Raw genomic sequence first — 14,761 nt, forward strand, 5'->3', positions numbered from 1 at the left:
TCTCTCTAGAGTCTCTCTCTCTCTCTCTCTTAAATGGATAATTAATAATGCACAATTTACGTAATTTAAGTATACAGTCATTTAAAGTCGAAGCAAAAAGTCATTGCATTCGATGTATGATAAATTATAAATATGAAGCTACTTTTTATCTCGATATTTCGAAATATGTTCTCGTGATGTTTACTCAAATTCTCTAAATATAGCCAGAGGCGTGTCCATTGTGACGTATTAGGAGAGAATTACCTATAGATTTGCTCAGGTGAATAGCATTTTCAACACATCAAAACAAATCTTCAGCATGGGTTGTGGTTCAACTATAGGAAAAGTTTTTCTAGTCACTGTGAATACTTTATTCACGGTAAGTTGACAACAATTTTCTAGAGAACAAATTAATTCGAATAATTACTTACAATGTATATTTATACCCATCGATCCTAGTGAAAGGTGTCAAGATTTTAATCTATATGGAAGGGCGCCATCTTTTAACAAACATCAGGAGCAAGCTTAGTTATTTGTCAATTCGATTTTCGTTACCTTAAAAGCAAAATGAACTTCAACGAATCAATGACAATAGTCACACAATATTGAAAACAATTCTGGATTTATATTATTTAAGAAAGAGCTAGAGAGAATAAATATATAATGTGTTATATATTTAACCCGGGTTTTAAAAACCAGTTCTTGAGGAGTCAAACATGTTAATCGCAGCGTAACTGCTGCCAAATTGCTGTCAAATATTTCATTGATTCTATTCAGCGTGACTTTTGATCCAATTTTGGTTTTAAGTCTGGTCTCTATGTTAGTATAAGAAATGAGAAACTATCTCAATTCAAAACAGTACTTTAATTTCACGCAATTGTACTTTTATCACAAGTAAATCAAATATTTATTTCAACCCGAGGTAGAATTCAAAATACACACAACTGGGATATCAAATATTTTAGATTTTGTACTTTTTTTGCTCTAATCCTGTAAACTACAATAAAACATTTTTAAGCTCTGGTGAAAACAATGTATTTGACATTCCCCTGGGGCCAGGCAGTTCATACTTCACACACGCTGCACACCGACACAAATTAAGTCTGACTTGTCATATTTTTATCGGTCATTGTTTGTCACACATGTACATGTAAATCTTATCGGAAATAACCAAGTTTCCTACAACATATGAAGAAGGACCTCGTATGTAACAAGCATTAATTTTACAAATATCTCAGAAAACGAATGGTCGTATTTACTGCATTGAAAATTTCATAATATAAACCACAGATGTGACCATTACACATGTGAGACATTGTTGCTGAGTTTTATAAAATGAATTCCTAACGACCGGGGTTGAATCTGGCATGTTGGGCATTTCGAAACAATTTGAAACCATATCTTAATACCCCGCTATAACTTGTTTACACAGTCTTTCTATCGATCATATAAAAACAAATTCGATCTCACAAAGCTAGACACAGTAATTGTTTTCCATCATTGGCATCAAATGAATTTTTAAAACATCTATCGATTTTACTTTTCTATAAATAGAAAATTGCATGATCAACAAAAACAAGTGCAAGATTAAAAAGTATATATATTTACACTTTAGTTTTCAACATGCACAGCAAAAAAACCCCTAAAACTACGTAATGACAAATCTAGAAGTTTCTCAAAAAGCCCCTTGTGAATCACGTTTTTTTCTGTCCTTAATTTCGGCGTGTGACAACACCCTGATAAAACTAAAACTTAAATCCACCCACATCAAGATTCCACAAACATTGTCCTTACACGCTGTCCGCTTCCCTATACTTTAGTAAACACGGACTGCTTAACATTCGTGATATCTAGAGAAAGTTAAGTGAAATGTTCTTCACTAAGAAGATCATAACAGGTACAATGTAAGAAATATTATTTGAGAAATCAGGAATAAAATTATTCGTAAATTTCTAACTAACTTGTAGATACATATACATATACATATATGTACAATATAATTATGTAGCATCACGGACAGTTCACTGACAGCGGCCAATCTATTTGTGGTTGTGTTAGAAAGTAGGAAAAATGAGATTTTTTTACTAGTTCAGTAAAATAATTCTTAAATGATAGCATGTATAAAATCATGATTAAAATATTCTTAAAACTTGCTTTAAACAACGTATTAATTTTTCTTATCATTTCTCATCAGATAATTGTATAAAAAGAATTTACAATAGGTACTCCCCAGCCTGGGAGTGTATGATCTGAAAGAAAATCGTCATGATTTTCCGGATAATACGACGTGGTTTAAGTGCATGGTGAATAAAAATTGAAAGGTTGCTCAACAAGTAGAACTTGTTTTGAATATGCTACAGCTGTGAATGATGCAAGGATATTTTTTCTGCATTTTGCACTGCGCCTTGCAGCATATCCTACCCGGGAAAACTTTGGGCATTATAACAAGTGACAATGGAACCAGGTTTCAGCAATGACAATGAATTGATCATTGACTTTATTGCATCAATAGATCCATTTGATGAACAAATGCACTAAAATTTCTATTTAATTTTTAACTTTTTTTTCTGCTTTGAAGACAGCCTGAAATAAAAATTATCACTTTTTCAGCGTTCAATATTAGAGTACTGTGCTTTCCTTACACGGATGCTATTACATGTATAATGACATAAGTTCTTTTTAAAATGCTTTTGTTTGCGGCCGATTTGTTGCTTTGCATCAATTTTACTTGTCCGTATAGTGGCTAATTAATATGAAAAGAAGGCGAATTTACCTGTATATATAAACATGCAGCTGCGTACAACGACGCTTGAAAATTAAAGTCCAAAGTATATGTAGCCCATTTAAATGAAGAATCAAAAAAAAAATTGAAGATTGCATCGATTATCAGGAAAATTATTCATTGAAAAGGAAAAAATATAAATAAATAATGAAGTTGCTGCATTTTAATGACGACAACAACCAAAATAATTGTTGCACAATGAAAATCCTTAATCCGTAAAGGCAACGCCATATGATGTTGAGATACGTGTACCTTTCATCCCACGGATTTTTTGCTCGTGTTTACATCTGCGTACTAGACTATTTCGAAATTTCGCACACCTGATAACATAGTCCTACATGTATATCGATTTCAGAGAGTTTGTGGACAACTTTTGATAACATAATGTTTGTCATCCTTTTAGGGAGATTAGCTTCTCTCTCTAGACATGGATTCCAGCCACCCTCACCCCCTTAATATATACAACCAAACAGTATTTTTTAAGTACATTTTTCAGTCATTCATAAAATATATGCAAATTAAAATATTTAATTTGGTGTGCTGATTCTCTTGAGCTTATGAGAAATTCGCCCCGGGGCCCATATGGCCCATGGGCATTGTCCTTGACCGTTAGCTGGAACCTCTTAAGGTACCCAGTTCCCTCGCAATCCCAATAGCGCGCCCTCTATAACGCAAAATCCTACATCCGTGCACCTCTCTCTCTCTCTTTGTGGTCAAACAGGTGTCGAAGTTTCTTTTTATGATATTGTTTTTACTGTCCATTCTATATACAACAATAAACATTCAACCACATGTACCAGGAGACGTCACAAACACGTGCATCGAAAACATGCGCCATCTGAGGTCGTCCATTTACTACGATCAAATCAAATCCATTGTAAATCACTTAACTGTCATACAGTTTTGCATGTGTACATATTGACATCGCTTTTTCTTTGCATGGTACATGGGGAGATTTGAAAACTATGTGTAGCTGCTTTTTAAAGGACAGTATATGCGGTTTATCGTTTTTTTTTTGTTTGTATACCTCGTTGAAAGGTTTTATACGAGAAGTTTTGATCATACAAATTATTGAAATATTTTGTAAACTGAAGGACTAGGACATATTTGCTGTTTTATTAGTTCGAAAATTTTTTCCATAAAAAGTTAAACAATTTAATATGTGAACGGTCAACCCAGACTGAAATCTCAATCTAACCAATTAAGAACTCTTATTTTTAATTTAAATGGCACAGTTTATTGTATAAAAATGATAAAGATACGTTTATAGTAGTGTAAATGTTTGCATGTACTAATGACAAATTCTCTCTCTCTCTCTCTCTCTCTCTCTCTCTTTCTGTTGGACAACATTCCATTGGATTTAGTCATGTAAGCCCCACCCATTCTGGTGAAATCAAACGACACAATGGAAGAGATGTTTAAACACAGAATCAACAAATACTAAAAAGTTAATTTGATAAATGTCTTGCTGTGCTTCGCTTTGTGAACCAAGCATCTAGTATATACATGTACTTTGCGCACCAGCAAATTACTTGTATCCGGGAAACAAAACTGTTTACTGCATGTCATAAACTATTTCATAATTCGAACCGTAACCAATCCCTTTAAAATGTGTAAAAAGTAAGTTAAAAAGTGTCTTTGTATAAGAAATTTTAAAGTATTTAAAAAAAAGATTTTGTCAATATATCAAATCAAGTTTATGTTCCACAAGGTCGTTGCTCTTAAGGGGTCATCCGTGACCATATTTTGTCTACATACCAGATTACGTGCAACATACTAGCATTAAGTTTCAAACCGTTCGACTAGCTACATTTATATATACGCTTTTAATTTTAATACAAGGATGGAAACGCGAGGCAGGGTTTTATGACAATTTTTCCTCCGAGTTTCATTTTGTTTCCTAAAAGATTTAAATTGATAAACATGTATATATTTAAGAAAGTGTGCAATCGCCTTCTAGATACTGTATTCAACCTTTGACCACGTTGCAAAATATATATAGCTATGCTGTATTTTGCATTCAGGTTTGGGGCGTTAAATTGATTAAAGTTTTCATGTTTTTGTTTCCTATCCCAGTATTTCACGATCTGCCCCACTCGACCCCATCTCCGATATTAACGTAAACACTCTGGACCCGCCCTATTTCACAGAATTTAGGATTTATTTCCAATAACTTAATTGTAATTTCAATAAATTAAATTTAATCATCGATGGTAATTTTTTTACAGATACAATTAAAAATAATCACCAATGGTTATTCTTACAGATACTCGGCCTTGTTTTATTGGTCATTGGATGTGTCGTCAAATTCAAGAAGGACTTGGTGACGGAATATGCCGCCGAACTTTTCAAGATCATCAAACTAGACTCCGCCGACTACAACTTAGATGAACTCCTAGGATCATCGGCAATCGTTTTCATCATCGTCGGCGTCGTCATTCTCGTCGTCGGAGTCCTCGGATGTTTGGGCGCCTGTTGTGGGTGGAGGGTATTCCTCGTCATCGTAAGTACTGTGGGTCTCTTTGGTCCCCTTTCCTCGTCTTAAAACTGTTAAAGGCCAGGTACTATTCAGGTGTTGCATGGGAAAGTCCCCGAAGAAATGTATACCGGTAGTACATAAATATCAAATGACTTGATGCTGAAATCTTCGTATTTACTTATAATTAGTGCAATACTAAATAACTCATCCAAAAGTTTTTGCAGTATTACTACATAGCATGTATTGTAACATGCTTAATTTTGGAAGAATTTTTGAGGGAGATGCTCTGTAGTCAAAGCTGACAGGGGCTGATCACGATTTATTTCCCTCTTTTCTATTTGTCCACCCCAAAACTATAATATTTGATAAAGTGCAAGGGTAGTCAAGTATAGAAAGAGGACAAAATCGTGATTAGCCTTTGAAATCAAAGGAATGAAGTGATACAATCTATAGTTTTGGGGGGAAATTTTATTTTGTTTTTGTTTTTTGAAAGAATTAGTTCCGATTATATTCTGTGCATGACTTCTACTGCGATAATAGAAGAAGAACGATGTTTTTTCTCATGTACAATGTACATGTATCATACATACGTAAAATTAATCCTTTTTTCTCTTCTTTGCAGTATGCACTTATTGTGTTCCTGGTTCTGATTGCTGAAATCGCCGGTGTTGTTTTGGCAGCTATTATGAAGAAAGACGTAAGTTGGTTTTATGTAAAGAATGTTAGTAGTAACTGTCACCACCACTTTCATTAAGTGAGACTTCCTAGATCCACACCTTATGTGTACTCATTAAAATCAAACTTCCTGGATCCGCACCATGTGCACTCATATATATCCACGGTTCGGATTTCAGAACCAATGTAATTCTTCCATATTCCCTTTGCACCCTACATTCTTATTTAATCAACTATTCTGTGCTCTTTCCAAAGAATTCAGTCATTTAATAATTACCTCGATAAATAGAATTGTAAATTTTACAACAAACAAATGAAAGCACCTAAAATGTATGAGTTACTGTGTCTAGTATTTGAATGTTCATATTTAAATGTAAATATGCTCATTAATTCCTGTGTAAGGTTATTATCAAGTACTATTAAGGATCATCTCGATTGAAAAATTAACTTATCATGACAACACAGTACTTCAGTATCTTCCTTGCTCTAGTTTATCTTTGAAGGTCAAGTTCTATTTCTTGACCAGTAGATTTCAAAACAAAGGACGTTATCAAGGCCTTAAAAAGTTCATGAAATATATTTACTTTTTTAAAAGCCGTGTGGCAACGCACTTTGAAAAAATATTTGAAAAATTTTTTGAAAGTGCTTAATCTCGTTCATAAACGCACTTTAGAAAAAAATTTTTTTTTGTGCTTAATACCGACCATATTAACGCACTTTGAAAAAAAATTTGCATGGCTTAGTCAATATTCCTACAAATCTCAGGTATGATAAATTATCATTTGAATCTGATTTGATACTTTTTGTCCCCCGCTTGAAAAGTGGGGGACATTAACCACTTCCGTCCGTCTAGCTGTCCGTCCATCCGTCTTTCTGTAACGCTTTCGTTTCCACACGACATCTCGACAACCCTTTGAGCTTTTGCAATGAAATTTAACATAACAGAATCCCTGTGGCCTAAGGAAGACCCCTATTGAATTTGGGGTCAAAGGGTCAACATTCAAGGTCGTAAAGAACTACGAACAATAGTATTATTCTTCCGCCTAAAGTCAATTCTCAAAAGTTAACATATTGGAATGATTTGCAAAATTTTTATAGATATTCATATGAATTTTCATAAAACTTTACTTATTTTACCAAAGAGAGATAATTTTTATAATTTTGGCAAAACTTGTGTTTTTCACTATGAAATCAACGGAAAAGAAAATATTTTTAAAAATCTCTCTCAATTGTGAAACAAAAATTCCTTATTTACAGGTAATATGGACTGTCATTTTACAAATTTATGCCAAAGCTTTTTGTGTTTCTCATTAAGTAAAAACGAAAAAAAATTGCTTATTTTTCACCAATTTTAAAGCTATTTAAAACTAAATAATTGTATTTCATTAATTTATATATGCTTTATTTATTTGCGTAAGACATGAGAAAAGATATTAGATACATGTTATATATTTATGATTATTTCAAAATTTTTCTTGAAAGTTCATACTATATCCCATCATACGTTGCGAGGGGATAATACTGTTGTCTATTTCTAAAATATATGAAAATTCCTTTTGTTTCATGAAAATTTTTTCAAAGTGCGTTAAATGTTTACATGGTGTAAAGAGAGAGAGAGAGAGAGAGAGAGAGAGAGAGAGCGTTGATTTGGTCAAAAATTCAACGCACTATGAAAAAATTTTTAAAAAGTGCGTTAACCTGGTAATAAGAAAAAAAACGCACTTTGAAAAATTTTTAAAATAATTTTTCAAAGTGCGTTGTAACAAAGCCGCTTTTATATTTATTATGAAACTTGAATCTCGTTCATCTCTTATGCATAAAATGGCCTTGTACTTATATCAATTAATAAACTATCACCCTCTTTCCATTTTCATATATCAAAATAAAGTAGACACTTGGTGCTTTCATGTTCTATAATGAAATTTTGTTTTGACAATACAAATATTTGAAAACAGCCTTTGAGAAATTGCAATGTTCTTGAAATTTGCAGAAAATATGCGTATTTGACTACCTTCAACAAAGAATTAAAATATGAGCACAGCCCACGATCCAAAAAATAAAATACGTTTTTTGATCTTCAGAAATAGACCTTTCATTATGTATTGGCATATTTTGGATCAGAGGTTGTGCTCTCTATGAAATATTGAAAAAACGCTTCAACTTTAGGTCATTTTCAAAGGAATTTACAGGATATGAGGAAAAAATTTAATGACGTCATAATGCATTGACTAGATGTGAAATTACGTCACAATTAATAGATACGTGGTCACCAACAGTCCAAGTCATAAATACTTCATTTGCAACCTAAACTGAGAGGTTTTGAATTTTCAGAAATTCTCAGGGCCAAATAAAGCCAAAAGTGGCTCTACCTCTTTAGAGATCAGTTTTCTGTGCTTAATACCGGTTAATTAAATCACTTTTTTCGTTTGGGGTTTCATTCCGAAACCAAATCTCCGTGTTCGAACCAGGAGAATATGACCACTTGAGAAAATATGCGATTTTTTCAATTACTTTTACATGGCCAAAAACTTCAGATATTTAAATACATGATCACTAATATCTTTATCAATCCTATTTCTCTTTTCTATTGAAAAAAGATGTTTAGGTCTGGATAAACCTGCATATATAGTTTAAAAAGTCAGTGACTTTGCTTTTCAACTTTTCATCCATAATTAGTTTTTCTTATAATTATGTATTTTTTCAAATATTTCCTAGGTTGACAAAGTAATAAAAGATGGTATGAAAAAATCAATTGTGGAGAAATATAAAGGAGATCTGTCACAGGAGCCAGTTACGCTAGCCTGGAATAGCATTCTCATTAAGGTAAGTATAAACATTTGAAGAATTTTTTTATCCCCCCCCCCCCTGCGCATGCAAGTATAGCTCAAGTTTATATAATCAGTTTAAAATTTTTGTAAGTATTCTACAATAAGTGGATTAAATAAATCGATTGTTTAATTAGATGAAAATTTATCTTTCATTACATCTTTTTGAACATTTATCCATGAGAGAGAGAGAGAGAGAGAGAGAGAGAGAGAGAGAGCATTCCTCAAAGATTACAGAAATATTCTTTTAAAAAGTCAATTATCCTATAATAAGAAAAAAAACTATGATTTTTAAAATAACTTTTATTGTTCTTTATTTTAAATCTTTAGTTTAAATGCTGTGGAGTAGACGATTATCGCGACTTTAACAATGCTACCCACTGGAATAAAACATTTAATGGTCAGCAAAGACCTCTTGTGACCCCCGTCAGCTGTTGTAGTGACGTCAAGGGGGAATTCCCGGATCTGACGTACCCCAGCGATACAAGTTGCGCCGAAAACCCAACAGATGCTACCAACTTCTGGAAAACGGTATGTTAAATTAAGATTGAAATAATTCATTAAACTGTTGCAAAATCCCTTCCTCTCATTTATTTTGACACTGTATGATGTTCATAAATCATTGAAACACAAATTAGAATTGGCAATGGTTATCTTATTAATTAAATGATGTAATGCAAGAACAAAAAAAAAAAAAAAAAAAAAACAAGCCACAATATTAATGCACAAAAACATAACCTGGAAGTTTATATATTCAGTACAACTTGCGGTTAAATATGAAAATATTGGAACGTCCTTGATTACTAGTATTTTCTTTAATTAAATATTTTATGCCTTCCAAATGATCAAAATAAATATTTCGAAAATATAATGAATTAAATGAAATATTTCCTTTTAATTCCTTTCAAAACCACAGTCTACCTCATATTAGCTTAGAAAAGTATTACTGGGTATTCACAATAAGTATAGATTTCAGTGTCATCATTCCATCGCAAGCCACATGTGTTGTACCCATTTCATATTCAAAAACTCTTGGCTGTCTACAGCAGATTTGATTTTCATAGTGATTCTTTTGGTAGAAAGAGAGAAATTGCAGCAGGCAGTCATGGTCAGGGGCTCGGGGAAAATAAAATGAACACTTAAATCTTGCTCCGTGACATCGATGCTATTCTTGAGAAAATTTGACAATGGATTGTTTTTATTTTCTTCTTTAAAAATAAAGTTCCTCTACTAATATTCTTTGTGAAAAATTTATTGGCTTTTGTCTGTAATTTACAAATGCTTTTCTTTATTGAAAATCATTAAAAAGCAAGTCGACCTTTAAGGTTTATAGCTCTTCTATATTTTTCTTCAATATTTTAATTTTCCCTTTTCCTCCTTTTCCTTGTGATAGGGATGTTACTCGGCGATTGAGGACTTTATTAACAAGTACAGCAATATCTTCATCGGGATCGGGGTTGTCGTAGCAATTTTCGAGGTGAGTTATGAAGAAAGAAATACCAAAAAAAAAAAAAAAAAAAAAAAAGAGATAAATCACAACAAAAACCAGACTCAAATGTTTTTTTTTCAACGACGTTTAATAACATGCAATCCAGTAGGCTTACATTCCAGCATCTTTCTGCGAAAGTTCATTCATTTGCCATTTTATTGAAATATTCAATTTGCAACTATATTAATGGCAATATGCAATATTCATTCGTAAATTAGTTCAAATGGGTAATTGTTGTTATATTGTGTCATTTTGAAATACAATACCAGTGGATCGGAAAGATATTGTGACAACTGTGTATGAAAAAATTAATTGAATTACATCACGTATATGTACCGAAATGATGTGTTTATGTTTGGATTTTCCGACGTAAATTTTAAAATGATCAACTTTACTTTTTTATCCATAGATCCTGTGTATTGTGTTTGCCATATGTGTCTGCAGAAGCGTGGAAGAGGGAGAAAAAATGGTGTAAGAAAGCACAGAATCCAGTAAAAAGACCATACTAGCTTTAACTGTTCTTAATGTAAACTGGTGGCCTCACCCAAAAATTTGATAGTTCATTTATCTAATGGACAGATTATATCAGCAGAATATCACGCTATTCTTTATATTATAGTTATTAGTAGCTTGACAATATATGCAACTCTAATGATTATTCAGATAAAAAAAAGAGGTAAAAGGACAAAGAATTGAATCTCTTTCATTTTCATTATAACCGGTGCCATTTTGAGCTCTTGGTGCATCATGGGAAAAATGATAATTCACTGTTGATCTCAAAAGGGAAGGGTTGTGAAACCATACATATCATTATGCCTCACACTTCACAAGCAAAATTCCTCAGTCTTTACAATGCATATCATATGTACATTCCATATTTGATTTTTTTTGTAAAACCCATGATGCTTTCACCTCAAGAACTTATAAATACATGTACATTTGAAAAGTTGACGTTACACATTCGCATTCAAAACCCAAAGTCACTATTTCTTTGTTAGGCGAAATGTCGAATTTATTCGCATTTGTTAAAAACTTTACCATGTTTTCATTGATATATTTCATTATATCTTTATTCAAGGTATTGAGATATCATTACCTTACATTATACAGAGATCTGCATATGACGTCAAGAAGTTGACTGATCGTAGATTTCATCTATACTATATATACATGTAGTATTTTATCGGATATATAGCATCTGGGATTATTGAATTATATAAATTATTGCATGTATATGAAATGAGATCTATACATTGAACCAAAGTATTTTGATATGTTTATTTTTATACTGGTAAGATATTTCCATCAAATGCAGTTGTAAACATATGTAAAATAATTTGTAAATTATATATTGTTTATGTGTTAAGCACTTAGCGAAATCCAATTCTTATGAAGTTTTTAAACTACTTGTTTTTGTAATGTACCAGTATATCGGCAAATAAATATATGATTTATATTTTTTGACTTAATTTACTTACTGGTAATTTGAAATTTAGGATGGTTTTGTCATTATTTCAACACTGGGGAATTCATCTAAATGCCATTTAATGAATTTCTGAGTATTTTAAGGGTTTTCATTCACTGTTGAAATATACCTGAGATAGAAATTCCGGCAAATGTCAATGAGTGTAGCAAGATCCATTATTATAGCGTGTCGTACGGCAAAGAGGTGGGGCTTAAAACGTCTCAATGTAGTCAACAACAATTTAAAGTTTCTGAAGTTATCAATTTCTTAACCAACGAGAATGTATGTCGCCATTTGAGAGACGCTTATTACGTAATGGCTAGAATGCCACGCCTTACTGAAAGTCCAAGGATGACAGAGAATTGTTACTAAAGGGGTACGTGTGCCCCAAAGAGGATATGGCGATTTCATTTTTGCTGGCTATAACTCTGAAAAGTCTGGAATGTTCTGATATGTTCCTTACCTAAATCGCTACTGAAATCCTCGATTTCAAGTCGTCAAATTTTATGATATTACATGTACATGAGTTCAGTAATTTAACTGGATGAGACATGAAGGCCAGAACCCTATCCCCCTTTTAATCATTTTACTATTTACAGCACAATACAATTAATCGCATATATAACTATACCGTCATGTCCTTCATTAACGAAGTCAGTCTGAAGGTTTTCTAATCCAAGATTTAGGGTTAATATATAGTTTTTTGCATTGTCTGTCCGTCCGTTTAGCTTAAGTTTCTGGTTGTCCAACAAAACTTTAATCTTGCCCATAACTTTTGAGTGTGTGGAGGTATGCATGGCTTTCATACTTCACAGTGTACTAGTATTCCTTGTGACAGGAGCTTTAATTTCTTTGGATACCGCCAAATCTGACTTCTTGACCTTGAAGTTTAACCCACTTAAAAAAATCAAACTTTAACCTTGGCCATAACTTTTTAATAATCGGTGCTAGGGCTTTTTAAATACTTCAGATTGGTGTTCATTCTGACAAGATTTGGTTTTAAATATTTTTGACCTTGATTATTACACATAGAGTTTGACCCACTTGTTAAAAAGCTTGGCCATAACTTTTTAACATGTACAGGTACATGTGTATTCCTTATACCTATACTATACCCGTATAATTATAATGTGATAAGACATTTCCATGGATACCAACAATTTTGACCTTTTGACCTTATCCTTGGATTTTGACTTGCATTTAAGAAACGTCAACCTTCGCCATAAGCTGCCATAGAGGGGCATTGATCAGTGTTTCAAAAACACATCTTGAATTTTGTTTAGTTGCGCTCCACCCCATATAAACTTTTAATCATACCTTTTCAATAGCGCATTAAGGTCACACGCACTGTACCACACCTATTGATAATTTTTCAAGATATTCTTATTTTAAGATCAATATTATATAGTGTCATCAGATGTTCAGAGACAAAAAATTAGCATGTATTACCAGGTTTTTTTTAAGATATAAATTGTTGATAATTCTTCGATAATTTAAAGAAAAATATATAATATTAAATAAACCAAGTTTCTTTAATAAAAACTTGTTTTAGAAGAAGTGTACAGCACCATTATATAGACATTTAAATATATCACACAGTTCCTTTAAGTATTGGAACTCTTCAACTCCGTGGAAAAAGACAAAAAAGAAAAAAGAAAAAAAAAGATGTGTTTGTGAAACACTGATGCCCCCGTATAGCAACATAGTAAAGATTAAACTTTTCTTTAATGCAAATTTAATTAATTTGTACCAAAAGTAGGGTATTTTCACTGAAAAAACATTTAAGAAATTTGAAAGTAGGCCAATGTTAAAGTTTTTTCAATAATTACAAAAAATCCAAGGTCAAGGTCAATGTAATTGGTATCCAATGAAAAGTCTTGCCATATAGAATACTTATGTAGAGTATGGAAGCCCCAGCCCTAACCGTTCAGAAGTTATGGCTAAGGTTAATTTTTTTTAAAAGTAGGTCAAACTCCAAGGTCAAGGTCAAAGGGTCAAAGTTTTTGCTATCAAATGAAAGGTCTTGTCACAAGGATTAAATATATAAAGTATGAAAACAGTAGCCCTATCCCTTTAAAAGTTATGGTCTAGGTTTGCTTTTTTAAAGTAGGTCATACTCAAAGGTCAAGGTCAAGGGGTCAAAGTTCTTGAAATCAAATGAAGGGACTTCTCACAAGGATTACATATATGAAGTATGAAAGCCATATCCTTTACCGTTCAAAAGTTATGGCCAAGGTTAATGTTTTTTTCACAAGTACGGAAATCTACAAGGTCAAGGTCAAAGAGTCAAGGTTGTTGGTATCCAATGAAAGGTCTTTCAACAGAAAAAACATATGTGAAGTATAAATGTCCTGGTTTTTACTGTTCAAAAGATATGGCCAAAGTAAAAGTTTAAAATTTTTATGTAAAAGTGGGTCAAACTCCAAGGTCAAGGCCAAAAAGTCAAATTTGGTGGTACCCAAAGAAAGGTTTTGTCACAAGGAATAAACATGTGAAATATGAAAGTCATATCTCCACTAAATCAAAAGTTATGGGAAAGGTTAAAACAGAAAAACAGAGAGACAGACAGACAGACGGACACTACAAAAACTATATACCCCCGAAACTTCGTTTACGGGGGCATGAAAACTAAGCTGCGTACGTATGTTCTTAAACAGGATTGTTGCTGACGAGCAGGCTTAATTTTATTGACATATTGAAAAGGTATTTATTCTGTTATTCAGTTTATAAAATTCCACTTGTCTGTCTTTAATATACATGTAACACCCAAACCAAATGACAAAAATGTTTACACTATCCTATCCACTTATGATTATAAGCCCCTGTAACAGAAGAATCGAGGTTATGTAGTTTTTTTAATCCTGTCCGTCTGTCCGTTTATCTATTTTAAATCTGTTAATTTATCTGCAAAAACGTTAACCTTTCTCATCACTTTTGAGTCGGTGGGGCTATGGCTTTCATATTTCACGAAGTATTCTTTGAGACAAGACGTTTCTTTGGGTATCACTGAATTTGACCTCTTGACCTTAGAGTTTAACCTACAGTGGCACTTTTATACTAAATGACT

At 32.6% G+C, this 14,761-nt stretch overlaps 1 protein-coding gene and 1 long non-coding RNA gene across 2 annotated transcripts; one reads left to right on the plus strand and one right to left on the minus strand.

The window, feature by feature from the left end:
* Positions 1-274: 274 nt before the first annotated feature.
* Positions 275-11,659, plus strand: LOC134283616 (CD151 antigen-like). The gene is made up of 7 exons (XM_062766124.1): positions 275-358; positions 5,028-5,264; positions 5,863-5,937; positions 8,631-8,738; positions 9,071-9,271; positions 10,134-10,217; positions 10,639-11,659. Exons 1-7 carry the CDS (start codon positions 299-301, stop codon positions 10,702-10,704), a joined length of 831 nt encoding a protein of 276 aa, XP_062622108.1. The 5' UTR covers positions 275-298; the 3' UTR covers positions 10,705-11,659.
* On the minus strand, positions 7,680-8,607 carry LOC134283617 (uncharacterized). Its single transcript, XR_009995510.1, has 2 exons — positions 8,285-8,607; positions 7,680-7,722 (listed from the first exon to the last, which is right to left on the minus strand). It is a non-coding gene; the product is annotated as an uncharacterized LOC134283617 (long non-coding RNA).
* Positions 11,660-14,761: the final 3,102 nt, after the last annotated feature.

The sequence above is a fragment of the Saccostrea cucullata genome, unplaced genomic scaffold, assembly GCF_032062105.1.
Source record: "Saccostrea cucullata isolate Sc308-1 unplaced genomic scaffold, CSIRO_AGI_Scuc_v1 ctg5246, whole genome shotgun sequence".
NCBI lineage: Eukaryota > Metazoa > Mollusca > Bivalvia > Ostreida > Ostreidae > Saccostrea > Saccostrea cuccullata.

Bases quoted from the DNA above. Each gene is read 5' to 3' on its own strand.
- LOC134283616 (XM_062766124.1), top strand. From the start codon at position 299: ATGGGTTGTGGTTCAACTATAGGAAAAGTTTTTCTAGTCACTGTGAAT. The intron at 5,938-8,630 runs GTAAGTTGGTTT...AATATTTCCTAG, and splicing joins CAGCTATTATGAAGAAAGAC to GTTGACAAAGTAATAAAAGA. The intron at 8,739-9,070 runs GTAAGTATAAAC...TTAAATCTTTAG, and splicing joins GGAATAGCATTCTCATTAAG to TTTAAATGCTGTGGAGTAGA.